Here is a 26,756-nt window from a genome sequence, read left to right as displayed (position 1 = left end):
TTGTATCAAGGGACAGATCTGGGGAAGGATACAGAAACATTTCTTCAGAATTAAAGATCCCAATGAGCACAGTGGTCTCCGTCATCTGTAAATGGAAGAAGTTTGGAACCACCAGGACTCTTCCTAGAGTGGGCCGCCTGGCCAAACTGGGCGATCGGTGGAGAAGGGCCTTAGTTAGGGAGGAGGTGACTAAGGACTAAGATGGTCACTCTGGCAAAGCTTCAGCTTTTCTCTGTGGAGTGAGGAGAACCTTCCAGATGAACAACCATCTCTGCAGCACTCCACCAATCAGGCCTGTATGGTTGAGTGGCCAGACAGAAGCCAGTCCTCAGTAAAAAAGCACATGACAGCCCATCTGGAGTTTGCCAAGAGGCACCTCAAGGACTCTGAGACCATGAGAAAAAAAGTTTGGCCTGAATGGCAAGTGTCATGTCTGGAGCAAACCAGGCACCGGTCATCACCTGGCCAATACCATCAGTACAGTGAAGCATGATGGAGGCAGCATTATGCTGTGGGGATGTTTTTCAGCGGCAGGAACTGGAAGACTAGTCAGGATCGAGGTAAAGAAATGCAGCAATGTACAGAGACATCCTTGATAAAAACCTGCTCCAAAGTGCTCTGGACTTCAGACTGGGGCGAAAGTTCATCTTCCAACAGGACAATGACCCTAAGCACACAGCCAAGATAACAAAGGAGTGGCTATGGGACAACTCTGTTAATGTCCTTGAGTGGCCCAGCCAGTGCACAGACTTGAACCCGAAAAAACATCTCTAGAGAGATGCCATAATGGCTGTGCCCCGACGCTCCCCCATCCAACTAGATGATGCTTGAGAGGTCCTGCAAAGAAGATTGGGAGAAATTGGCCAAAAATAGGTGTGCCAAGCTTGTAGCATCACACTCAAAAAGCCTTGAGGCTGTAATTTGTGCCAAAGGTGCTTCAATAAAATATTAAGCAATGTCTGTGAATACTTATGTATGTGAGTTTTTTTTTCGTTTTTTAATAAATTTGCAAAGATTTCAAAACAAACTTTTTTCACATTGTCATTATGGGTTATTCCATTTTGGAATAAGGCTGTAACATAACAAAATTTGAAATAAGAAGCGCTGCAAATACTTTCCGGATGCACTGTACATTCAACATTAATAATTATGCTACCAAAAGTAGTGTGTGCTGTAATTTGTCTCCAGCATTATTCCTGTTTCTTCTTGCTGGATGCTGCCATTTTGTTGGAAGCCCAGAGCCGTGAGCAGCAGTTAAGCATAACTAAACCACTCTAACCTTTTCAGCCAAGGAAGCTGTCATCTGTTTGATCTGCAACTGCCATGGTGCTGCATATTTGATCAGTTATGATACCAGTCATTTGGTGCTTTAACAGTTTGGTTGAGAACACAAGCAAAAGTGACAGTTAGCATTCCATTCCTGGCATGCTGGGATAGCAACCGTTTTGTGAAACTGTTAAAATCAATGGGTTTAGTTCCACTTGAGGTAACGGTTCCACCTGAGGTAACAGTCACATTTGTGCGACATGTCGCAACCCATTCTTTCCAATGGCACCCATTCAAATTGGTGTGACTTAGAATGGTGCCTACACTAATTTGATGCAACTGTAATCCGAGTGTGAAGTCAGATCAAAGTCGCATCAAAGTTCCATCGGAGTCCCACTAGTGTGTATGAAACCTTAATCTTTAGGCTGTCCATAAATTGTACTCTACAAATTTACACAATGCCAAAAAAAGGGCAACTTTCATTTCGAAAACTTTTACTTCATCATTTGGGATGGCAGATAGTTTTTCATCTATCAATAAACCATGATAAATTGTAGTTTACCAGTTCAAACGGGATGGACGCTGATTTCTATGATCTGGTAACAGTTATTTCCGCCGCAATGAATATGAGCAAGACCAGCTTTTTAGAGTGTCCAGGTGCCTAACTGGTTTATTTAGTAAAACACGCCAAGGAGATTTTTGAGGTTGATTTGCCTAAAGAGGAGTTCCAGTCTCCTGGGAAAAGTATAAAGGTGAGCAGCTACAAAAACTGTAGCTGCTGACTTATAATAAACAACCACTCACCTGTCCCACGATCCAGCGGTGTGCTCAACCCAGTCGGTTTCACCCACTGTCTTCTTTCCTCTGTGCCAGCATCTTCACTATGGTCACCTGGCTGTGACAGCTTGCGGCTTCACAGCCAGGTGCCCGCTGAGCAACATGAATGTTGTATGCAGTCTTCTGGGACCTGCCAGTGTCCCAAAAGACTGCAGAGGGAGGGAGGAGAACTTCCGTTTCTGACCTAGGCGATCGTAACAGAAGTGGGAACAGGTACCTATCAAAATCAGGTCCTCGCTCCTCAAACGTGCCAATTCTTGAAGAGGTGCGGGGGACAAGTCCTTAAAGCGGAATTTCCTGCTTTTGGGTGGAGCACCGCTTTAAGACCATGTATAAAATTGTATATGTGAATCCAGAACATTTAACTTTTGGAAATTGGGGCGGCCTATATATGATGTCGATTTTTTAGGCTGATTGAAAAAAAATGGTTGGTGGCACTAGTTTGGAACTGGCAAGTGGCACTGGTTTGGAACTGACAGATGACACTGGCAGGTGGCACTGGTTTGGAACTGACAGATGGCGTTATTGGCACTGGCTGGCACTAGCAGGTGGCTATGGTTTGGAACCGACAGATGGCGCTATTGGCACTGGCGGGTAGCACTGATTGGCATTGGCAGGTGGCACTGGTTTGGAACTGACAGATGGCATTATTGGCACTGGCAGGTGGCACTGATTGGCATTAGCAGGTGGCACTGGTTTGGAACTGACAGATAGCATTATTGGCACTGGCAGGTGGCACTGATTGGCACTAGCAGGTGGCACTGGTTTGGAACTGACAGATAGCACTCGTTTGGGACAGATGGCACTGGCAGGTGGCAATGATTGGCGGTGGCACTGGCTGACAGTGGTAATGGACACTGGCTGACAGTGGCGGATGGTGTCTGTCAGTGCCACCTGTGAGGTGGCACTGACAGATGGCGTTGATTGGCACTGATTGGCGGTGCAACTGACAGATGGCACTGGCTGGTGGCACTGATTTGCAGTGGCACTGACAGATGGCACTGATTAGCACTGGCTGGTGGCACTGACAGATGGCACTGATTTGCGGTGGCACTGATTGGCACTGGCCATGACAGATGGCTCTGATTGGCACTGGCTGGTGGCACCGATTTGAGCTGAGTGTGTGAAACTGACAACAGAGTGGAGAGAGAGCGAGCTGTCAGAATTGAGCTTGATATGGGGGTGGCCTGGACTAGGCCAGGGTGGGCGGGACACAGCAGCTAAATTACACCAGCCAATAATTGGGCTGCTTTAGAAAGGAAAAAAATATTTAACGTAAAACATACAAAAATAAAACACAGATAAACGCTCAAAAACGTGGCTCACCAGCGTTAACGTTTTTATCCACTGCAGGGAGGTGGTTTCTGTCTAAAAAACGCTATTGCAAAAACGCTGAAAAAATCAATACAAAGCTACTGGCATTTTTATAACGTTGAGTGTGCATGAGTCCTTAGGGTGACCAATTTATACTTTAGGAAGTCTTACCACAGCTATTATTTCAAGTAAGCAGTACTGCACTACCATGCTATGATAAAACGTTTTTTTTTTTATGACAATGGAAATTATTTGTCTTTCTGGTTTTAGTTAACCTTTTCTCTTCCAGGATATTTACAATATTACCAAGATTATTTTACATAAAGATAGTCAGTGTTAGTGTGAGGGATTAGCTCAGCAGCAGGGTGTGGTTTGACCCCCTGGATAGGTTCACAACACTTTAAACAGTCACAGCAAACAAGAGCACAAAAAAAAGAAAGAACATAAAACCTTGCCACTAGCATAAAACTAGTAAAACTTCAGCTCAATCACCAATTTTTTGTATTGCCCCCCAGTCACCCAAGTGAACTAAAGTTGCCATATAGGCTATGTCTCACTGAACAGGAGCTGTATTTTACCAAACAGGTAGTTCAGTACTTCCTAGTCTGACATAGGCCCCTTTCACACGAGCTTTCCGATTAGGTCAGTCTGTCAGTTGTTCAGGCAGACCTGATTGAAATCTCCATGCACGTCTATGGACAAGTAGATGTAACTGGCTTACACTGTGCATCCTTCTACTTTGGAGTCTGTCCAGGTCCATAAAAAAAGCAGAAAAGGACTGCATCCTTTTCTGTTTTTACAAAACGTGACAGATCAGCAGCCTGATGTAAACACAAGACTGTTTAAATCTGATAGCCCAGTCATGATTAACATGTGCAGAGCCATGCCGCATTCCTAATGTTTGAAGTCAAACATAAAATCTAACACAGGAATGTGAAGGCTGTGCATACTGGGCAACCAAATGACACCATCTAACTACATGAACAGTGCACATCCTATGTAGGTGAAAAACATAAAACATAAGGTACAGGTAGGAAGGTTTATAATGTCTTTAGAGAGAGATTTATATATAAAGTTTATATATATATATAACTGCACACACACACACACACACACACACAGTATATACATACACTTTATTCAATACAAAATGAAAAAGGACATACCTCTTGTTTCTGGATTTATCCATGATGTTGCACAATGGATTTTCAAGGGACAGCCATTGAATACTTTTGAAAAACATGCACCCATCTGCGACATAAAACAATGAAAAGTATTAAAATTCACATAAACAGCATTATTATTATGTATTGCTAAATTTGTATATTTTAATTATAGCTCATTTCCCGTTTATATAAAAAAAAATACGCAAGAAAAATCATGGTGGCTCCGACTAGAAATTGATAATGCTCTAAATTGTTGCTTTTTATAAACCTTTTGCTTTAGGCTGGCCATACACTGATAGGCTGTCAGAATACAGGATGCAGCTATTGTTCAGCTGCTATTTTTCTGTGTGAGGGAGCCAACAGCGGCAGCCACTAAGTGAATTTTGCCCAGTTCTTCGGGAACCGGTTCAAATTTGCAGTGTGTGACCAGCTTAATAGTTGTTTATTTTTAGAAACATACTGCTTCCTAGACATGTGCAATTCGTTTAGTTTCTAATTCGTTTTTTAACCTCCCTGGCGGTATGATTCTGTCTGGAATTACGTACCAAAAGCGGTACCATTATTTGCAAGGAAATTTGGCATTTTATACTGTAGGCCTGCAATTCTTAGGAATAACTCATTTAAATCTGACCAAACAAGAGTCTTGTAGGCATCCCGGGTATGAATTTTTTTTAAAAACAAAATTATAAATTATAATATAATAAATAACTATAAATAATAATAACAAATAATAATATAATTGTAATCAACTCAAAATCACAGAAATTTGCTCAGTTGCAGAATTGTCGCTGTCATTACTTTTATTTTTTTATGACGAATTTCCCCACAAATCGCTATCGCTCAATTCTGCAAGTGATTATAATTGATTATCGCTGTTTTCTAGCTGCTCTTAAACCATTTTTGACATAAAGGGACACTTTTGGTTGCTATGGACAATCTACAATTTGCAGGCAGAAAGAACAGTTTTTATTATATAAAAGTACATGTAGGGCACTGGGCAGACCACTAGGGACAAAGGGGGGTGTGTATTTTTTACATACAGTACTGTAATCTATAAGATTACAGTATACTGTATGTAATGTGTTTGTTTACTTTTTTTAATTTGGCACCGTTCTCCGCCCCCGTGCATCGTAACGTCGCAGGGAACGGAGATTGGCGGCACATGGGGACACTGTGAATCGAGCGAGGACCCGCTCGCTCACACAGCGGGAATGCATCGCTGGATCCAGGGACAAGGTAAGTAAACCAAGCCTGTGGATTCAGCGAGAAGGTAAGCCGTGCCGCTGCACGCTTTGCACATCTACCCCGAGCGTGACTCGGGGATACCGATCCTAGCATGGAAAAACCACCCCGAGTCACGCTCGGGGATACCGCCAAGGAGGAAATTCCGAATTTTCGTATAAATTTTTTTTTTATTTTCGGATTTCCGAAAATTTCGTATATATCCGAAAATTCCAATTTTCGTATTTCCGAAAATTCCAATTTTCGTATTTTTCAATTTCAGAATTTTCGGACTTCCGAAATTTTTAATTTTTTCATTTTTGAATTTCTGAATTTTTCATTTCAGAATTTTCGTATTTCCAAATGTTTTCATTTCCGAATTTCGGAAATTTGGATTTTCGGAAATACGAAAATGTTTCGTTTTTTAATTTTCAAATTTTCCAATTTTCGAAATTCCGAATTTTCCAATTTTCGAAATTTCGAATTTTTTATTTTTCGAATTTTCGAATATTCGAATTTCAGATTTCGAATATTCGAATTTTCTATTTTTCTATTTTTCGAATTTTCATTTTCGAATTTTTCAATTTTCGAATTTTTATTTTTCGAATTTTTATTTTTCGAATTTTCAAATTTCGATTTCTAATTTTCGAATTTTTCATATTCGAATTTTCGGAAATACAATTTTTTTTTTTTTTTTTAACTTTCAAATTTTTGAAATTCCAAATTTTTGAAATTTCTAATTTTTCGAATATTCAAATTTTTTTTTTTCGAATTTTCAAAATGTCGAATTTTTCAATTTTCGAAAATTCGAAATTTTTATTTTTCGAATTTTTGAATATTCGAATTTTTCAATTTCGAATTTTCGAATTTTTAAACTTTCGAATTTTTCATTTTCGAATTTTTTATTTTTCGAATGTTCGATTTTCAAAATTTCGAATTTTTCAATTTTCGAAAATTCGAATTTTCGACATTTTTATTTTTAGAATTTTTTAATTTCGAATTGTTTCATTTCCGAATTTTCGTATTTCCGAATTTCGGAAATTCTGATTTTCGGAAATACGAAATTTTTTCGTTTTTTTTATTTACAAATTTTTGAATAATTTTTGAAATTCCACATTTTTCAATTTTCTAAAATTCCAATTTTCGAAATTTTTCTTTTTTACATTTTCGAACTTTCAAATTTCGAATATTCGATTTTTTTTTCTTCCGAATTTTTCAATTTCGAATTTTCGAATTTTTTAATTTCGAATTTTTCATTTTCGAATTTTTTATTTTTCGAATTTACGAAATATCGAATTTTCGAAATATCGAATTTTTTAGAATTTCCGATTTTTTTTTTCATTTTCGTTTCATTCGTTTTTTTTCGGAAATTTCGTTTTTTCAGTTATTTTGTTTTTTTGCTTTTTCGGAAATCCGAAAATTCTGAATTTTCGAATTCCGCATTTCCCGAATTTCTTTTGGGGGGGATTTTCCCGAATTTACGAAAAGATAAAAAAAAAAAACGAATGAAACAAAAACGAAAAAAAAAAAGTTTTTTTGAATTTCCCGAATTTCCGAAAAAATAAAAAAAAACGAAAATAACAAACGAAAAAAACGCTTCCCCTGCAGAAAAAGTCAAAAGAACAGCAGTACGCAGTAGGGAAAGACCACTGCATGGTGGGTGAGAGCAGGGGCCTGAGGAGCCCTGCTGAGCAGTGTTAATTTTGTTTACTAAATTAATACTATTTTAGTAGACTAAAATAAGACTAAAAACTACAACAATTGAGATGACTAAAATATGACTAAAACTAAAATGGCATTTTAGTCAAAAGACTATATCCAAATTAAAATTTGACGTCAAAATTAACACTTCACTACCACATAATGTAGGAATAAATAGGGGTCATCTACAAAGCTGCTGAAAGAGAATAAAATAAGAAAACCGCCTTTCTTATTTTTTTTCTCTTAATATTTAATGTTTGTAATATATTCAAATATGTTCAATGGAGCACATAGAGTTTACAGTTTTTTATTTTTTTTTTATATTTTCTCAAAAAGCAATATTTTTGTTTATGAAACTTGGTTTTATTTATAAAAATTTAATATATCACAATGGCTAAATCTGTGTCTGTAGTGCATGTTCAAACCTTAAAGGAGAAGTACAGGGAAAGCTTGCTTGTCTGTACTTCTCCTGTCGATCACAGGAGTGCAATCCATTTTTCATTCCTGTGACCAGTTTTCAGCAGAAAGCAGGCTGAAGTCCGCTCTCTGCTGACGTCACAGAAGTCGGTCCAGGGTCCGTGTCAACATGACCACAAAGTCGGGACCCATCAGATGCCTGGACCGAGACCCAGCTCAGCCTTTCAGTGAGCCGCAGAGAGCCTGAGCCAGCCACTCTGCCCTCTCCACAGCCCAGTGCTCCAGTGAGTGAGGAGGGGGCAGAGCAGAGCTTTGACTGTCAGTCATCAGCTCTCTGCTCGCGGAGCTGTCAGAACCGAGCGATCGGCAGTGTTCGATCGCTCGGATCTCAGTAGAGGAGCCAGGGGACCGATGTTTGTCATAGAATCTTTTCAGTAAGGCGACTGCTGACTCCAGGTTGTTTAAAGGCATCATTCAACCTGAGGGACACATATCTACATGTCCCAATTGCAAACTTAAAGAAATTCCTGCAGCTGGCAATAAAACCTGGATAGAAATATATGGCACCTACAGTTTAGGGCTCTGCCCTTTGGTCCCTCCTCTTCGCCCAGAGTGTTTACCAAAGTAATGGCAAAGGCATTGGAGCCCATTAGACTGAAGGGGTCACCATCGTTTCCTACCTGGATGGCCTTCTACTATTTGTGGATTCTAGGGATTAGTTACTGGTCAATCTGCAGTTCAAGCAGAGTCATTTAAACAAACTAGGCTGGCTCCTGAATCAACAAACATCGAATCTGATCCCAGCGAGCGAGATTTCTGGGTAAAAGATAGGGGGCGCTAATAATTAATAAAAACAACAATGAAAATCATAGGACTGCACTCCTGAAGTCACTAATCCTTAAAAAATAAACAAATGTGCACAAAACATTATCAAACAACATATGATTAAAAAATATTGTGAAATATCAATTAGTGCAAATAATATTCAGTCCCAATCTTAAGCAAAAAATAATAATATTATGATAATAAATCAAAGTCCATAAAACACCAAACGTCCATTCCGTGCTTGCTGTGATATACTGATAGAGAAGTGATCCTTCACCAAACTTGAACAAACACCCAAAGTGACTGGATAAGTAATCTGCTTACCAGAGCACATTGACTCAAAAAGAGAGTCAATGAGAGCTTATGCAGGATAATGCCTGCTCACATAGGCTGAAATGGAGATATTAGGCGACTTCCTCCTTAAAGGTCTCGGCCGGATATGAAATAACAATGGAAACATCCATAGCGTAATTTTGTTAATTAAAAAATTAGCAAAGATAAAACTTAGCCAAATGGCTACTCACATTTAAAAGTGCCTATCCCGGCACTGGGGCTGCTGGCTCTAATCGGTAATCTGCCGTGCTCCCACCACACTCTGTCGGTGGCGTGTGCTCCACCTCACAGGAACCAACAAACAGCAGGGCCTGAAATGACGTACGTAGCGTGACCAGGTATCGTCTCGACGTACGTTTCGTAATAACGTCCTCAGGAAGCGTCAAAATATAAGGTTTTGTGCACATTTTTTTATTTGATAAGGAATAGTGACTTCAGGAGTGCAGTCCTATGATTTTCATTGTTATTTTTATTAATTATTAGCGCCCCCTATCTTTTACCCATATCACTAGGAGCATTCACTCTTTGAGGGGAGCAGCTTATTTTATTTACTACTATATATTTATTCACTTGGCGAGTTTTCACCCTTTATCACGAGTGAGATTTCTGGGCTATTATATAGATTCAATTCAACAGAGAAAAAAAATTTGTTCCGAAAGAAAATATATAAAAAATTCAGGGAGCCGTGAAGCTAGTCCAATCCAATCTGGAAGTGTCTGTGCGGGTAGCTATGTCAGTATTAGGGTTATTCACTGCTTTGATTCTGGTGGTGCAATGGACCAGACTACATGCCCGCCCTCTCCAGTCAAACAGTACTCCAGAGGTGGTCCCATTAGGGTCCACTGGAGAAGAAGATCAAGATTACCACAAGGGCAAGGAGGTCCTTGTGGTGGTAGAAGACCAAATAAATCTATCAAGGGGTCTCCCGTGGGCCTTTACCGTAACCAAGCGCCTGACAACAGATGCTAGTATGTGGGGTTGGGCGCCCATCTTCAGGAGCGAACAACACAGGGCTCATGGTCCAAGATAGAAGCCAGGAAGTCCTCCACTTGAGTGCATGGTGTCAGTGGTTTTTTAATTTAAGTTTTTTTTTTTTTTTACAAGTTTAACTTTGAAATATTTATTACAATCTTTTTATTATTATTATTATTTTTTACTTTATCAGCCCTGTTGGGGGGGGGGGGGGGGGCTCTGGTGATAAACAGACCCCTGACATCTCCACTTTGAGAAAGAGGAAGGGACCAAGGACACAGATTCCCTAGTCCCTTTCTCAGCAGCCTCAGATGCACTGAAGATGAATGAACAGGAGACAGAGGCTCCTGTTCATTCATAAACGGAGACATCGTAAACACAGTTTATGATGCTCAGTTATGAATGGATGGAGTCAGTGATCACTGACTCTGTGCATTCCAAAAAGGAAGGAGATGGTAAATGACAGATTTACAGGCTCCTTTTTCCACTCTCCAACTTGACAGATCCAGAAATAGTGGTGGCACTTTCATAGGGGGCGCATTGGGCGTGGCCCCTCCCACAGCTAGTCAGAAAAAAAATGATCCTTAAAAAAAAATGGTCCTTTAAGTGTACTGTGTACGGGCGCCGGACACTGTACTATGGGCAGCGTTACATCTATGCCATCACTTGATTGCAGATGAGATTCTTCATTTGCCCGGTTTTCTGAGTGCTTGCGGCACAAAGCAATGCGCTGCAACACTCCCTTATTGATCATTCTGCCTGTTGTGTGGTTTTCCTATTGGCACCGTAGGACCTCAAAGCCGCGGCGTCACATCCGGTTTCTCGGTGCCAGTGGGAAACCGGAAGTGATGCGGCAGCTCCAAAGAAAGCATCCTAAAACTTCACCAGAGAACACAGGTGGAATGGAGCAGCATGGAGGGGTTCCAGAGGAGCGTGGAACACACGGAAGGGGACTGGAGAAGCACACAGAGGGGGACCGGAGGAAGACACAGGGGACAGTCAGGGATGATACTTGCCGCGAGTTACAAGCACCAATCTCCCTGCATAGATTTCAATAAATCAGCTGAAAGCGGTAGGAGGTGGGAGAGAGGAGGAGAAGCGGCTTTCAGCTGCTTTACTGAAATCTATACAGGGAGATTGCCGCACTCCAAAATTTTCTTTAAAAGAGATGTCTTTATTTTCAACTGTGCATACAGTCACTGCAAGCCCACAAAAATCAGTATGGCCAACGTTTCGCACTGGCGTGACTAAGCCATGACTAAGCACTGACGCCAGTGCGAAACGTTGGCCATACTGATTTTTGTGGGCTTGCAGTGACTGTATGCACAGTTGAAAATAAAGACATCTCTTTTAAAGAAAATTTTGGAGTGCGGCTGTCCAGCTTTTGTTCTTTTGTTTTTTGCCATTACCGCATTGCCAGCACCCTGGTGGTTCAACAACCCCTGATCATCACGAGGCTCACCTGGAGCGGTGAGAATTCTGTCTGTATACAGGGAGATTGGTGCTTGTAACTCCCCCCACTGCCACACTGATCATCTCTGAATGTCCAGGTATCAGGTCAAGCATCGGAGCAAACACTCGGTATCGGCATTGGTGTAACCCTAATGTTCAGAGCCTTGTTTTTCAGAGTACCTTTTGTTGGATTGTACCTCTGGGACACAGTTTCGCAACATTTTTTCAGCCTGGGCACCCTTGAAAAGTATTTTCAGCCTTGAGACACCCCTGTCCAAGGCTTAGTTCACGTTACTGTGGAACTCGCGCAAAATTAGGGGTGCCATCAATTAATGGCACCCCTAAATTAATTAGGGGTGCCATTAATTCTTAATTCTTTAGGTTCTGTGAAATAAAAAAAAAAGTGTCAGGGACTTCTTTCCCTGCAGTTCTGTGCATAGGGAAGCCCGTTGAAATGAATGGGCTGCCCCACACACAGCCACATAGATGTGAACCAAGGGCTTGTTCACATGTCAGGTTGGAGGAGGGGGGGGGGTTAAACCACGTGGTTGAACTGTTTTTAACACTTCCAACTTCTCCCCCTTTAGCTGCAGAGGCAGCAGCTGGGGGTGTACACATGCTGTGGCAGCAGCTGGAGGTAAACCCAGGGTGAATGGATCTGTACTGCAACTACCCCGCAACTGTGTGCACTGCATGGTTTCAGTGTAGTGATGCTACATTTATGGGCTAAAGACAGGAGGTGAGGAGGCAACATACTGCCTCTTTACTGCCTGTCAAATGCCTCTGAAATGTGATCTGAGCATGGATTGCTTTTCAGAGGAGCAGCAGTCCCCGCTGCTATCACAAACAAGCCCTACAAAAGCAGTTCTGATAGTACAGGAATAGGGGGGTCAAAATGAAATGTAACATACATACAGACAGACACATGCAAACACGCACGCAAAAACACACACACAAACACGTACATACACACACATACAGACATATGTACACAAATATCCAGACACACATGTACACATACACACAAATACAGACACATGCACACACACACATATATAAAGCCCTTTAAAAACGTTCTTGCACAGTTTTCCTCATTCAGCCAGGTACTGCACTATAGGGGGAAGCCAAAAGCACAGCACACTCCCCCCTCCCTTTACTTTCACTTTGCTGAGGCTGACAGAGATCCCTCACAGTGCCAATGTACAGTTCTGCAAGTGATCAGGAGGAGATCAGGCTTATCGGTTAGCCCTTCTTTCCCACGGCACACCTTAGTACCACTGGTGGCACACCAGTGTGTCGCAGAACACTAGTTGAGAAAGGCTGCTACCTCCTGTTGGGTATCCTATTCAGTGTAGCTCAAGGGTCCACATCAGTGTGATGTCTCCCTGACAAGGTGCTTCCTGGAATATGGGCCACCTCTGTGTGCTAATCAGCATAAAAAGGTCTCACACATGTAGTATCCTCCTGGAGGAGTAGCAGAATTTGACCACCACTGCACTATGGGGTGTATTTATAAAAATTATTCATCATGTGAACGGTAGGTACACTTGTTATGTGCAAATTCCATCAAAATCAAATGTTACTGGGCGATTTTCTCCCCATATTGGATGTTATTTATTTATTCATAAGACTAGCCTGATTTAAGAAAATACCACATTGCGGTCTCTAGATAGAGATGATGATCCTAGAAAATACAAATTTATGTCAGCTCCATCCAGTGGCCATGATAAAATATTTCCCTGGTTCACACTATTCTTATGAATAAAGGACATTCAACCTGGAGAAAAAGTAGCTTAGTACTATTCAAATTTGCTAAAAATTCATACAGAACAAATGCAGCTCCACAGGAAGAGCTGTCCTTCAATTTTTTTTTTTTTTAATACAACCCTTTAACTTTGACACACACTAAATACATTTGTAGCGCCTGCTACTTTCATAGCTGGTGCTGCCTTAAATTTAGAGGGTGGTCAGAGATTTATGCCTCGTTTCCACTGAGCGGATCGGTTCGGTACGTTACGCTTTTTTGGGTGTTTCCATTATGAAAGTGTGCCATAAAACCGAACCGTACCGCACCATTCTGGGTCCTGCTTCAGATGTGGGGCCATAGAAAATTGAATGGTTCGGTTAGGGCGGAGCTAAAATACATTCCACTGATTGGTGGTCACCCCAAGCATTTTTTCTAAACCCTGTATGGCCCCTGAAGGTCCGACTTGCAGTGGAAATGCTCACCAGAATAGACCGGTCCATTCTAACCGTTCCAAACTGTACCGACCCGAACCGTTCCGCTCAGTGGAAACAAGGCATTAGTTACCTCTGGCCGTGTTGTTTTGCCAAATTTGGGCCTCTGTTTCAGCCATGGCTGTACTATGAGTGACCACTATTGTTGTCTGGGGTGTTGGTACCACCCCAGGCCAAGGGTGGCAGCAGTCGAGTCAGGGCGTGTTTGGTGTTTTTCCTCAGCAGCCAATCAGTGGGGGTTGATCGCCTCGCTGTGCATGCTGGGGGAGAGTAGTTAAGGGACAGACGTCATTGGTTTGCGGTCGTGGATCGCTGGTCTGTCCTTCCACCACCCCCTGTGTGTGGCCCTCACACAAGGGGGGTGGTGCATGCTCAAGTGTTCCTGGCTCCGGGACCACGTTGGTCCGGGGTTATGTTCTACTCAGTAAGCCCGGTAGTCAGACCGGGTCTACAATCACAGAGTGGTCCTGTGCTGTCCGTCCTGAGGGAGGAAGCCATCCGATGAAGAACCTGTCTGGGAGAGCACCGAGCACTTCATCGAAGGACGCACCATTACTCAAAAGCTGAATGATGGTCGCCTGTCAGTCCTAAGTTCACAAGTTTATTTGAGAGAGATCCGAGTTCTTAATCCTGTGTTGAGAAGGATTCTGGACCGAATATATCTCCACCTTTGGGAAGGTCTGTGGCAGAGACTTTGCTAAGGTTTCCGTGTGACATCCTGGCTGTTAGGCTAGTGAGAGAGGCCTATCCAGGTGCACAATACCCACTCTGGCTAGAGTGGCGATGAAAGTTTATCGCTGGAAGCAGGATTGTTTCCGAACAAAGTTATACACCTGAACCTACTGCCTATTACTCTTTCTACCTCTTTATTATTACTTTACTACTTTATTATTTTTACCCCGTTGGGTAATAAAGCACAGAAAAAGACACCTAAAGTGTGGACATTGCAGTTCTTCTCAACTCTCATCGCATACCCTAGACGGCGAAGGAATAGAGGTAACATGCCACCCAAATCAAACCAGCAGCTTCTTCGGGGGTAGTGCTACACATTTATTTGTGTTTTTTTTTTTTTTTTTTACTAAAGAAATGTAGCAGGAAACCTTTTGGTACAAAATTATGAAATAAGATAAATTTATTTAATACATTTAATAACAGAAAAGGAAAGATTTTTTTTTCTCTCAAAATGTTTGGTCTTTTTTTTCCCCAGTGCTTAACCTCTTCAGCCCCGAGAGATATTACCCCCTTCCTGACCAGAGAACTTTTTACAATTTGGCACTGCAACACTTTAACGGACAATTACGCGGTATTTGATCACCTGTGTGGTTTTAAGTTTTTGCACTATAAACAAAAAAACAGCGACAATAAAAATAAAATAAAAAATCTTTTACTTTTTGCTATAATGTCCCAATTATTTTTTCTCAGTTTAGGCCGATATATATTCTTCTACATATTTTTGGTAAAAAAAAATCACAATAAGCGTATATTGATTGGTTTGCGCAAAAGTTATAGCGTCTACAAAAATAGGGGATAGAATTATTATTTTTTTATTATTAGTAATGGCGGCGATCTGCGATTTTTATTGCGGACAGATTGGACACTTTGACAAATTTTTGGGACCACTGACAATTTTAGTGATCAGTGCTATAAAAATGCACCGATTACTGTAAAAATGTCACGGGCAGGGAAGGGGTTAACACTAGGGGGCGATTAAGGGGTAATTGTGTTCCCTATAACTGAAGGGGGGATGGGACTGACTAGGGGAAAAGACAGATCGCTGTTCATACTTTGTATGAACAGACAATCAATAATTTCTCCCCCGTTTACACACACAGCTCTCTCGCTCTGTCACGAGCGATTGCAGGTGCCCGCCGGTCATCGCCCGGCTTTGGCTTGCATTGGCTCCTGGAGCCAGCAGCAGGCGCGCGTCCTTAGTGGCCACAGCGCGAAGCAACGTAACACAACGTTGTTTCGCCCAGCTGAGCCATGTTGGCGGCTAGTCGGCAAGTGGTTAATAAATGCCAACAAAAGTAAGCTCTGTCTCAAAAAATTTCATACAATTTATTTAGGTACGGTGTTGCATGATGGAGTTAATTGTCGGTCATCACAACACTGAAAACTAAAAAATGGCCTGGTAATGAAGGGGTTTTCCAGGCTGGTACTTCAGTGTTTAGGAGTGCAGCTCTGGCTGACATTTCTTTTTTTTTTTTTTTTTTTTTTTTTCTTTTCAAAGTGTATTTTTGTGCGTGTACTCGAGAGAGGAGCCGGACTGCAGGAGTTGGGAGTAGGCAGGCCTCCCCCAGAGGCAATCTGCCACCTTTCTCCATGCCCCGGGTGGCAATGGCGGGTGTGTGAGGGGGTCCTCCCACACAGCCCGCCCTACCTGCTCCGCTTTGAAGCCCAACGGGGCAGAGGGACTCCCTATAAGGGAGTGAGAGGATTAGCCCGCTCAACCAGCCCCATTAGTCCTTCGCCTCTCTTTTAGAGACCGCATGGTCAATGTGAGTGTGTTAACCCAATTTAGAGTGCGTGTGTAGGTGTGGTGGTTTTTGTGGGAGGGGGGTGGGCGTACTAAGCACAGGCTTACCTTGCATAGCACACCCACCGGGAGCCGGGCTGAGACCACCAAACTCAATTCACATGAAGCCGAGACCGGGATCCGAACCTCTAGCTGCAGAGGTGAATGGCTTGTCAGCGCAGTGCCAATCGCGTTGAGCCACCACAGCTCCCTCTGGCTGACATTTCATATCAGGGTCAGCAGAACAGTGGCTCACCAATACAAAATATGCAGAAACTAAAAGTACAACTTGACATGACAGGAGTGATCCCCAACAGTTTTAGATTAGTAAAATGGAGCAATTATATACACACTGCTCTAATTGCTTAAATGTTTTTATAGCGTCAGTAAATCCATTTTATTTCTTCTGCCACAGATATCTAAAAAATAACAGAGGCAAGTGTCACCGTATTTCTCAGAATTTGAAAAAGAAAAAAAGGTTAATGGGAAAGCAGATTGAACATACCCTTAACCACTTGGGATCCGCGCGCCGTCTATTGACGGCTACAGCGCGGATCCCAAAAGCCAGAGCGCCGTCAATTGACGGCCGCCCCTTTGGGCGGTCCCCGCGCGCGCTCCAGAGCGCGCAGCGGGGAAATTTTGTTTTGGCCGTGTCCCTTGGACACAGCCAATTAGAGATCGCCGCAAACGGCCAATCAGAGTGGCCGTTTGCGATGCGATCTGGGCGGCCAATGAGAGGAGATCTCAAATGTAAACATATGAGATCATCTCTCATTGCCGCCTCTCCCTCCTCACACAGAGACAGCGTGTGAGGAGAGAGAAGTGAGTGAAAATCGTTACAGTTACAGTGTTACAGTTTTACAAAGTGCCTGCCATCCATCCCAGTCCCATCCACCAGTGCCATCCATCCCAGTGCCATCCACCAGTGCCATCCATCCCAGTGCCATCCATCCCAGTGCCATCCATCCCAGTGCAATCCATTCCCAGTGCAATCCATCCCAGTGCCATCCCAGTGCCGCCAATCAGTTCCCACCTGTGCTGCCAATCAGTGCCCGCCTGTGTGCCAATCAGTGCCCGCCTGTGCCGCCAATCAGTGCCTGCCTGTGCCGCCAATCAGTGCCTGCCTGTGCCGCCAATCAGTGCCCACCTGTGCCGCCAATCAGTGCCCGCCTGTGCCGCCAATCGGTACCCGCCTGAGCCGCCAATTGGTACCCGCCTGAGCCGCCAATCAGTGCCTGCCTGCGCCGCCAATCAGTGCCCACCTGTGCCGCCAATCAGTGCCCGCCTGTGCCGCCAATCAGTGCCCGCCTGTGCCGCCAATCGGTACCCGCCTGAGCCGCCAATCGGTACCCGCCTGAGCCGCCAATCAGTGCCTGCCTGTGCCGCCAATCAGCGCCCACCTGTGCCGCCAATCAGTGCCCGCCTGTGCCGCCAATCAGTGCCCATCTGTGCCGCCAATCAGTGCCGCCAATCAGTGCCCGCCTGTGCCGCCAATCGGTACCCGCCTGAGCCGCCAATCGGTACCCGCCTGAGCCGCCAATCGGTACCCGCCGGTGCAGCCAATCGGTACCCGCCTGTGCTGCCAATCAGTGCCCACCTGTGCTGCCAATCAGTGCCCACCTGTGCTGCCAATCAGTGCCCATCAGTGAAGGTTTAGCACACACCAGCAAAATGTCCAAAAGGTCCTATTCCCTTCAGGAGGCTTTCCAAATAATTTCTGCCCCCGACGAGAGCAACGTGGAGCTCTCTCTTTCAGAGTCCCTTTCCAACTCTGATTCGGAGTTTGACGTCGCTTATGAGCCAGCCATCAGTAGCGCAACACTGAGTGACTCAGAGGAGGACGATAGCCGGCCGGCTAAACGAAGGCGTGAGGAGGCAGTGCCATCCACCAGCACCGCAGTGCCATCTGCCAGCACCGCAGTGCCATCTGCCAGCACTGCAGTGCCATCTGCCAGCACCGCCGTGCCATCTGCCAGCACCGCAGTGCCTCGGCAACAAACTTCCAGGACCCATGCCAGCCTTCCCTATGCCCTTCAGAACCCCTTGTGGCTTCCTGCTACTTCAGGAGAAGCCAACATTCCCCCTTTCACGGCCCAGCCAGGAATCCAAGTGAACACGGAGAATTTTACCCCAATCGATTATTTTAACCTCATGTTTACAGAGGACATGCTATCCGAAATTGTGGCCCAGTGCAACCTATTTGCACAGCAATTTATTGAAAACAATCCCACGTCCTACTATGCCCGTCCCTTCCAGTGGAGAGACCTTACGTTGGACGAGTTCAAATTTTTTTTAGGCCTCACATTTTGTATGGGACTCAACCCAAAAAACACTTCACGTGCCTTTTGGTCCAAAAACCCGATCTACCACATGCCCATCTTCTCCACCATAATGCCCAGAGCCCGATACTTCACCATCATGAGATTCCTGCATTTTAACGACAATACCCCGTGCCATCCCCGAAATCACCCAGAACATGACAGGCTTTTCAAAATCCGGCCCTTACTCAATTATTTTTCCGAGAAATTCCCCCAATTGTACACCCCGGACCAACACATCTGTGTGGATGAGTCCCTTATCAAATTTAGTGGCAGACTCCAAATAAAACAATTCATCCCCAGCAAAAGAGCCCGCTATGGTGTGAAGGTCTATAAATTGTGTGACCGAGTCACAGGATACCTGTATGCCTACAGAGTATACGAAGGCAAGGACACCCAGATCAATCCCCCTAATTGCCCAGACTACTTGGGATCAAGTGGCAAAATTATTTGGGAACTAATCAACCCCCTATTAGACAAAGGATACCATCTATACGTAGATAATTTCTACACCTCTCTTCCCCTGTTCCACAACCTGCACCGGAAGCAGACGCCAGCATGTGGCACCGTCAGAAACAACAGGAAAGGCTTTCCTCAAAGCCTGGTGAACAAAAAGTTGAAAAGAGGAGACTCAGCAAGTCTGCGTAACAATGCGGTTTTGGCGGTGAAGTGGAAGGACAGAAGGGATGTCTATATGCTATCTACTATCCACAATGACACCATTGTTGAAACCCGCAGAAGGCGTGGCACCACCATCCGAAAGCCCACTTGCATCCAGGACTATAATTTGTTTATGGGGGGGGTCGACTTCAATGACCAGATGCTTGAGCCCTATCTTGCCACAAGAAGAACGTACCATTGGTACAAAAAAGTTGCCATTTATTTTTTTCAATTGGCCATATACAATTCTTTTGTAATATACCGCAACTCCACCCAAAACCCCAAACGCTTCCTTGGCTACCAAGAGGACCTTATCACTGCCCTTATTTTCCACAACGATGCACCCCAAACCATCCGATCTGATGTTTTAAGTCGTCTCGCCGAGCGTCATTTTCCCGATAAAGTCCCTCCCACAGAAACAGGCCGACGACGTCAAAAACGATGCAAGGTATGCGCCAGTGAAGGAGTCAGACGAGACACATCTTTCCATTGTGTGGATTGTCCTTCCCAACCAGGCCTCTGTATAATTGACTGTTTTCGCCGTTACCACACCAAACTAAAGTATTAATCCTCCGTTCCTGCCTTCACACACCTTCACACCCCTTATGCCACCGCCTGCTCTGTAACTGACCCCGGCTTGTTTTTTGACCACGATTCTGCCCAATGATTTTGTAATACCTCTGCCCGATATGGAACTGACCCCGGCTTGTTTTTTGACCACGATTCTGCCTAACGATTTTGTAATGCCTCTGCCCGATTTGGAATTGACCCTGGACTGTTTTTTTCGACCATTCTTCTGCCTAACGATTCTGTACTGCCTCTGCCTGATCTGGAACTGACCTCGGACTGTTTGACCATGTTTTTGCCTGCCTCATGGACTGATCTTGTACCCTGCTACTGGACTAGTGGGAACACAGGGGTCTCACATATGTGAGGGGCGCCAGAAAAGTTTTTCTGGATGAAGAAAACTTTTTCGTTTTCTCATCCTAGATTAGGGTCTGGTTGCCCGGAGGCTTCAAAGAGATTTGGGTGGGAGAAGCCTCTACCCCTGTCCCCATTCTGTCCTGAACGAGGCCCTACTTCTGCCTGCTGCCTGTAGGACCTATGCCATCATGCCTCTGCCTGTTGCATGAACTGACCACCTGCACTAACCCTGACGGGACAGTATCCCTGCCTGGACGTTGCTGACCAAGTCCCTGCCTGCTGCCTGGACCAGTGCTATCCTGCTGTAGAACTGCGCTACTATTACCACAGGTAATCTTTTGTTTACGCTTTGCTCAGCATAATGTATTTTGAGGTGTAATTCTTGGTATGTGCATACTATGTGTCTCTGGAACACCTGACGGTGTTCCTTGCATGTTGGATCTCTGTATGTGGTCAGGCTATGTAGAAGTCTCACACATGTGGTATTGTTGTACTCAGGAGGAGTAGCAGAATGTATTTTGGGGTGTAATTTTTGCTATCTAAATGCTATGTGTTGGAAATATCTTAGAAACATACAACTTTGTGTAAAAAAAATTAGTTTTCATTTTTCTTCCACATGTTCCAAAAACTTCTGGAAAAAAATGAACCATTCAAAAGACTCATTATGCCTCATAGATTATACGTTGGGGTGTTAGCTTTCCAAAATGGGGTCAGTGTGTTGGTAATTCCATTGTCCTGGTGTTCCAGGGCCTTCAAAAGTGTAATAGGTAGTCAACTAGTTAGATGTGCAATTTATGCTCCTAAAACCCCTGATGGCGCTTCCTGCATGTTGGGCCTCTGTATGTGGCCAGGCAGTAAAAAAGTCTCACACATGGGGTATCATTTTACTCAGGAGGAGTAGCAGAATGTATTTTGGGGTGTAATTTTTGATATGTACATGCTATGTGTTGGAAATATCTTATCAATGGACAACTTTGTGTAAAAAAAATGCGTTTTCATTTTTTTTCCACATTTTCCAAAAACTGCTGGAAAAAAATAAACCGTTCAAAAGACTCATTATGCCTCATAGATTATACGTTGGGGTATTAGCTTTCCAAAATGGGGTCACTTTGTGGGTAATTCCATTGTCCTGGTGTTCCAGGGCCTTCAAAAGTGTAATAGGTAGTCAACTAGTTAGATGTGCAATTTATGCTCCTAAAACCCCCGATGGCGCTTCCTGCATGTTGGGCCTCCGTATGTGGCCAGGCAGTGAAAAAGTCTCACACATGGGGTATCGTTTTACTCAGGAGGAGTAGCAGAATGTATTTTGGGGTGTCATTTGTGGTATGTACATGCTATGTGTTGGAAATATCTTATCAATGGACAACTTTGTGTAAAAAAAATGCGTTTTCATTTTTTTTCCACATTTTCCAAAAACTGCTGGAAAAAAATAAATTGTTCAAAAGACTCATTATGCCTCATAGATTATACATTGGGGTATTAGCTTTCCAAAATATGGTCACTTTGTGGGTAATTCCATTGTCCTGGTGTTCCAGGGCCTTCAAAAGTGTAATAGGTAGTCAACTAGTTAGATGTGCAATTTATGCTCCTAAAACCCCTGATGGCGCTTCCTGCATGTTGGGCCTCCGTATGTGGCCAGGCAGTGAAAAAGTCTCACACATGGGGTATCGTTTTACTCAGGAGGAGTAGCAGAATGTATTTTGGGGTGTCATTTGTGGTATGCACATGCCATGTGAGAGAAATAAGCTATTACAATGACAATTTTGAGAAATTTTTTAAATGAAAAATAAAAATCTTAATTTTGCAAAGTATTGTGGGAAAAAAACACAACTTCAAATAACTCACCATGCCTCTTAATAAATACCTTGGAATGTCTACTTTCCAAAAAGGGGTTATTTTGGGGGCATTTGTACTTTCCTGGCTTGTTAGGGTCCCAAGAAATGAGATAGGCCTTCAGTACATCAGGTGTGATCAGATGTGACAATTTTTTATGATTTGCACTATAGCTTGTAGACTCTAAAACTTTCACACAGACCAAATAATTTCCAAAAATTTTGGGTTATTTTTATCAAAGACATGTAGCAGTATAAATTGTGGCCAAAATTTATGAAGAAATATTAATAATTTGAAATTTTTTATCACAGAAACTAAGAAAAAATCATTTTTTTTCCAAATTTTCGGTCTTTTTTCATTAATAGCGCAAAAAATAAAAAACCCAGAGGTGATCAAATACCACCAAAAGAAAGCTCTATTTGTGGGAAAAAAAGGACAAAAAAATCATTTGGGTACAGTGTTGCATGACTGAGTAATTGTCATTCAAAGTGTGACAGCGCTGAAAGCTGAAAATTGCTCTGGGCAGGAGGGGTGTTTAAGTGCCCAGTAAGCAAGTGGTTAAAATACTTAAAGTAAAATAAGAGACATCAGACAACTTGTTGGATGATAAAGGCCGCGAGTGTTTATTATTGGTTTCAAAGGGTAAATAAATAAATAATAAATAAATAATTTAAATATTTACATAAATAAATAAACTTAAATAAGCCTTAAGCTAACCTAGCCACTACGGCCCAGGCTGCCAATAAAATTACCCAGCTTAAATCAAATACCATAGCATTAGCTAAAATTAATATTATTATTATAACAAATACTCATGTAAAGTAATGAAAAAACTCGTCCCCCTTTGATAAGACAAAGGTGACCCTACCACATAAACACTGCGACAAAATTAAAAAGAGGGGTGGGGGAAAAGAACACCACAGCTCCTAAATCTTCTGAGGCGAATGAGCCTGAGCTATCGGAACCCTGTTTAAATGGCCCATAACCGGATTGGTTCTGGCCAGTTCAAACTGGATTTTCCCGGGCTTTCTACCCCAGCTGCAGAGTTCATCTGTCGGGCAAAGAGCCCGCCAAAATCCCCCTGCAGTAAGAGGTCACTGCAGGGGCAAAAGAGCCCGCCAATTTACCTGAGGGAAAACTGTTCCTCAGGTAAAATTGGAACCATAGGATCCATCGCTTTCCCATGAGGAAAAGGGGGGAAAATGCTGCCATTCCCCTTTTCCTAACATTCTAGACATAAAAATGTCATGACAGTGGAGGCAACACTGGGAATCAAGGCCCATTAATGGCTTTGAGGCCTAGTTCCTGCTCTGCATATTTGCCGTTTAGCTTCCTTTAACTGGCAGAATTTAATATGTTCAGACAACATTTACAGACTCATTCACTGTGCAGACTTCTGTAATGTAGCACTGTGTATTTTTGCTGGTTTGTTGCTTTGTTAAAACTCATGCACAGATGCTGTGTTTGTGATAAATATTCCTAATGGTGTATTTCAGTGAAATGATATATGCAATAATTGTTTCAAAACATCCCACATAAATTTGTCACATCTAATCCCAGATCTGTCTATATTTGCATTTGCTCATGTTCTCATAATTGAGTAGTGACAGACAGCTATTCTTCCACATTTCCAATTTTGCTTTCAGCATGTTTCTTCTAATCAACAGGGAAACAACTTTCATCTCAAAGTGGCAGTGGGAGTAGAGGCAGTGAGTCACAGGCGCAAACCGTATTAAATCTGTTATGTTGACAACTCGTGCAAGGGGCTGTAAAAAAGCATTCTAATACAGAGAATATTATGTTAACTCTGCATATCACAAAATAACATAGTGTAAAGGACAGAGTTTGAATATGACTATTTAAAGTGAAAATACAGTATCTCACAAAGTGAGTACACCCCCCACATTTTTGAAAATATTTTATTATATCTTTTCATGTGACAACACTGAAGAAATGAAACTTTTCTACAATGTAAAGTAGTGAATGTACAGCTTGTATAACAGTGTAAATTTGCTGTCCCCTCAAAATAACTCAACACACTAATGTCTAATACGCTGGAAGAAAAAGTGAGTACACCCTGTAATGTTGGGGGGGGGGGGGTAGCTTATGTGTAGAGCATACCAGTGAGCATGCCAGTTGTGTTTTTTTAAGGGCTTGTTGGCCCACTTTTATTAACCACTTAAGGACCGCCGCATGTACATATACGTCAGCAGAATGGCACAGGCAGGCACATCAACGTATATATACGTGCCCTGCTTGACGTGGGTCGGGGGTCCGATTGGACCCCCCCCCGGTACATGCGGTGGTTCCGTCGGCTGCAGAAGCGATCCGGGATGAGGGGATGGCTGTCCGTTTTCAGCCATCCCCTTGCGATCGCTCTCAGCCAATGCCAGTGCTCCCCTGCACTCCCCCCTCCTCCGTCCTGTGTTTAGTGTAAACAACAGGAAGGAGGAAGTGTGTGATCTCTCCTCGTGGTGGTCATATCGACCACCGCTGCAGAGAGAAGACATCACACAAGTAAGTTGCACCCCAACACTACTCTAACACCAGCACACATAGGCACATTTGACCCCCCCAAGTCACCGCCGATTGCCCCCCCCAGTCTCCTGTAACAGTGTCACTGAATACAGTGTCATTTTTTTTTTTGATTACTGCATTTAAAGTCAGTGTTACAGAAAAAAGTGTTAGGGCAGTTAGTTTTAGCCCCCTTTAGGTCCAGGGTAGCCCCCTACCCCCCCTAATAAAGGTTTAACCCCTTGATCACCGCCCTAGTTAACCCTTTCACCCCCTATTGCCAGTGTCACTAAGCGATCGATTTTCTGATCGCTGTATTAGTGTCACTGTTGCCGCTAGGCAGTTAGTTTTTTTTGAGGTTCGCCGCCAGGTTCTATAGCGTTAGGAACCCCCATAAATAAAGTTTTTAACCCCTGATTGCCCCCTAGTTAACACTTTCACCCCCTATTGCCAGTGTCACTAAGCGATCGACTTTCTGATCGCTGTATTAGTGTCACTGTTGCCGCTAGGCAGTTCGTTTTTTTTTAGGTTCGCCGCCAGGTTCTATAGCGTTAGGAACCCCCATAAATAAAGTTTTTAACCCCTGATTGCCCCCTAGTTAATCCTTTTACCCCCTATTGCCAGTGTCACTAAGCAATCGATTTTCTGATCGCTGTTGCCGCTAGGCAGTTAGTTTTTTTTGAGGTTCGCCGCCAGGTTCTATAGCGTTAGGTACCCCCATAAATAAAGTTTTTAACCCCTGATTGCCCCCTAGTTAACCCTTTCACCAGTGATCACCGTATAAGTGTTACGGTTGACGCTGGTTGGTTAGTTTGCTGTTTATAGCATCAGGGCACCCACTGTATATAACCCAATAAAGGTTTAACCCCCTGATCGCCCGGCGGGTGATATCAATTACATTTTAGCGTCAGTCAGGGTCTGCGTCGCCCCAGGTAGCGTTAGGTTAGTGCCAGTACCGCTTACACCCACTCACAAAGCATACACCCCCCATAGTGGTATAGTATTTGAACGGATCGATACCTGATCTGATCAGATCTATACTAGCGTACCCAGCAGTTTAGGGTACCCAAAAACGCATTGTTAGCGGAATCAGCCCAGATACCCGCTAGCACCTGCGTTTTCCCCCTCTGCCCAGCCCAACCCACCCAAGTGCAGTATCGATCGATCACTGTCACTTCAAAAACACAAGACACATAACTGCAGCATTCGCAGAGACAGGCCTGATCCCTGCGATCGCTAACAGTTTTTTTCGAAGCGTTTTCTACATTTTCCTTTCTATAGTCAGGTGCTTTTTTTACCTGTGAATCATCACCAGTGTACGACTAAATTTAGAGTCCAAAATGACAAAGCGAATGTACACTGGTGAAGAGGCCGTCAGGATTCTGTGCATGTCAGATAGTGAAGAAGAGGAGGTCACGCATCTGACAGAATCTGGCTCAGAATACGAACCCGTTTACGACAGCGGCTCCATGTCAGATAGTTCGGACGACGGAGTTGTGGTCCCTGCTAAGGCCAGGCGTACCCGATCCCGTTCTGATGTTGTTGAGCAGCAAGAACCGCAGGACCCTTGTATGGAGCAGAGAGCCAGTACTAGCGCCGCTATTCCTTCTGGTGGATTGGCAAGCACCAGCGGCCTAGTACACCCTGGTCGTTCATCCAGCACTGCAGTAAGACGTGGCGACGTGGCGAGTCCCATAAGTGCAGTTCAAGCTGGCGAGGTGGCAAGCACAAGTAGTGTCCCGCTGCCACCAAGAAGAAGACAGAGACAGGCCCGTCGTGCCCATCCTGCAGAATTTGCCTATCCTGATTGGGTCCCCACCACTTCTGCAGAACCCGTACTTCCCCCATTCACTGGCCAATCCGGTATTCAGGTGGATACAGCGAATTTTATGCCACTTGATTTCTATTCGCTGTTTTTCACAGAAGATCTCTATGGATCTATTGTGGACCAGACTAATTTATATGCTGGTACCTACATCGCCGCTAATCCCCAGTCTCGCCTTGCCAAAGAATGGAAACCTCTTGAGGTTTCCGAATTTAAGACATTTCTGGGCCTTACCCTCAACATGGGCAAACACCCATTTCCGTCATTGCGGATGTATTGGTCCACACATCCCATTGACCATATGCCCGTGTTCTCTGCTCACATGGCCAGGAAACGATACGAGGCGATCCTGCGGTTTCTGCATTTCAGTGACAATGCACTTTGTCGTCCACGTGGAGACCCTGAATTTGACCGGCTCTACAAAA

At 43.7% G+C, this 26,756-nt stretch overlaps 1 protein-coding gene across 2 annotated transcripts in view; it reads right to left on the bottom strand.

The window, feature by feature from the left end:
* Positions 1-26,756, bottom strand: part of MAP4K3 (mitogen-activated protein kinase kinase kinase kinase 3) — an 831,592-nt gene that overhangs the window by 142,723 nt on the left and 662,113 nt on the right. For both annotated transcript variants that reach the window (XM_040350750.1, XM_040350751.1), the window contains one exon: positions 4,584-4,668. In XM_040350750.1, the coding sequence (XP_040206684.1) occupies positions 4,584-4,668 (85 nt within the window). The remainder of the gene's footprint in view (positions 1-4,583; positions 4,669-26,756) is intronic.

This window comes from Rana temporaria, chromosome 4, assembly GCF_905171775.1.
Source record: "Rana temporaria chromosome 4, aRanTem1.1, whole genome shotgun sequence".
NCBI classification, from domain to species: Eukaryota; Metazoa; Chordata; class Amphibia; order Anura; family Ranidae; genus Rana; species Rana temporaria.
Note: the sequence above shows the minus strand (reverse complement) of the source record. Positions and strands in the feature narration are given on the sequence as shown.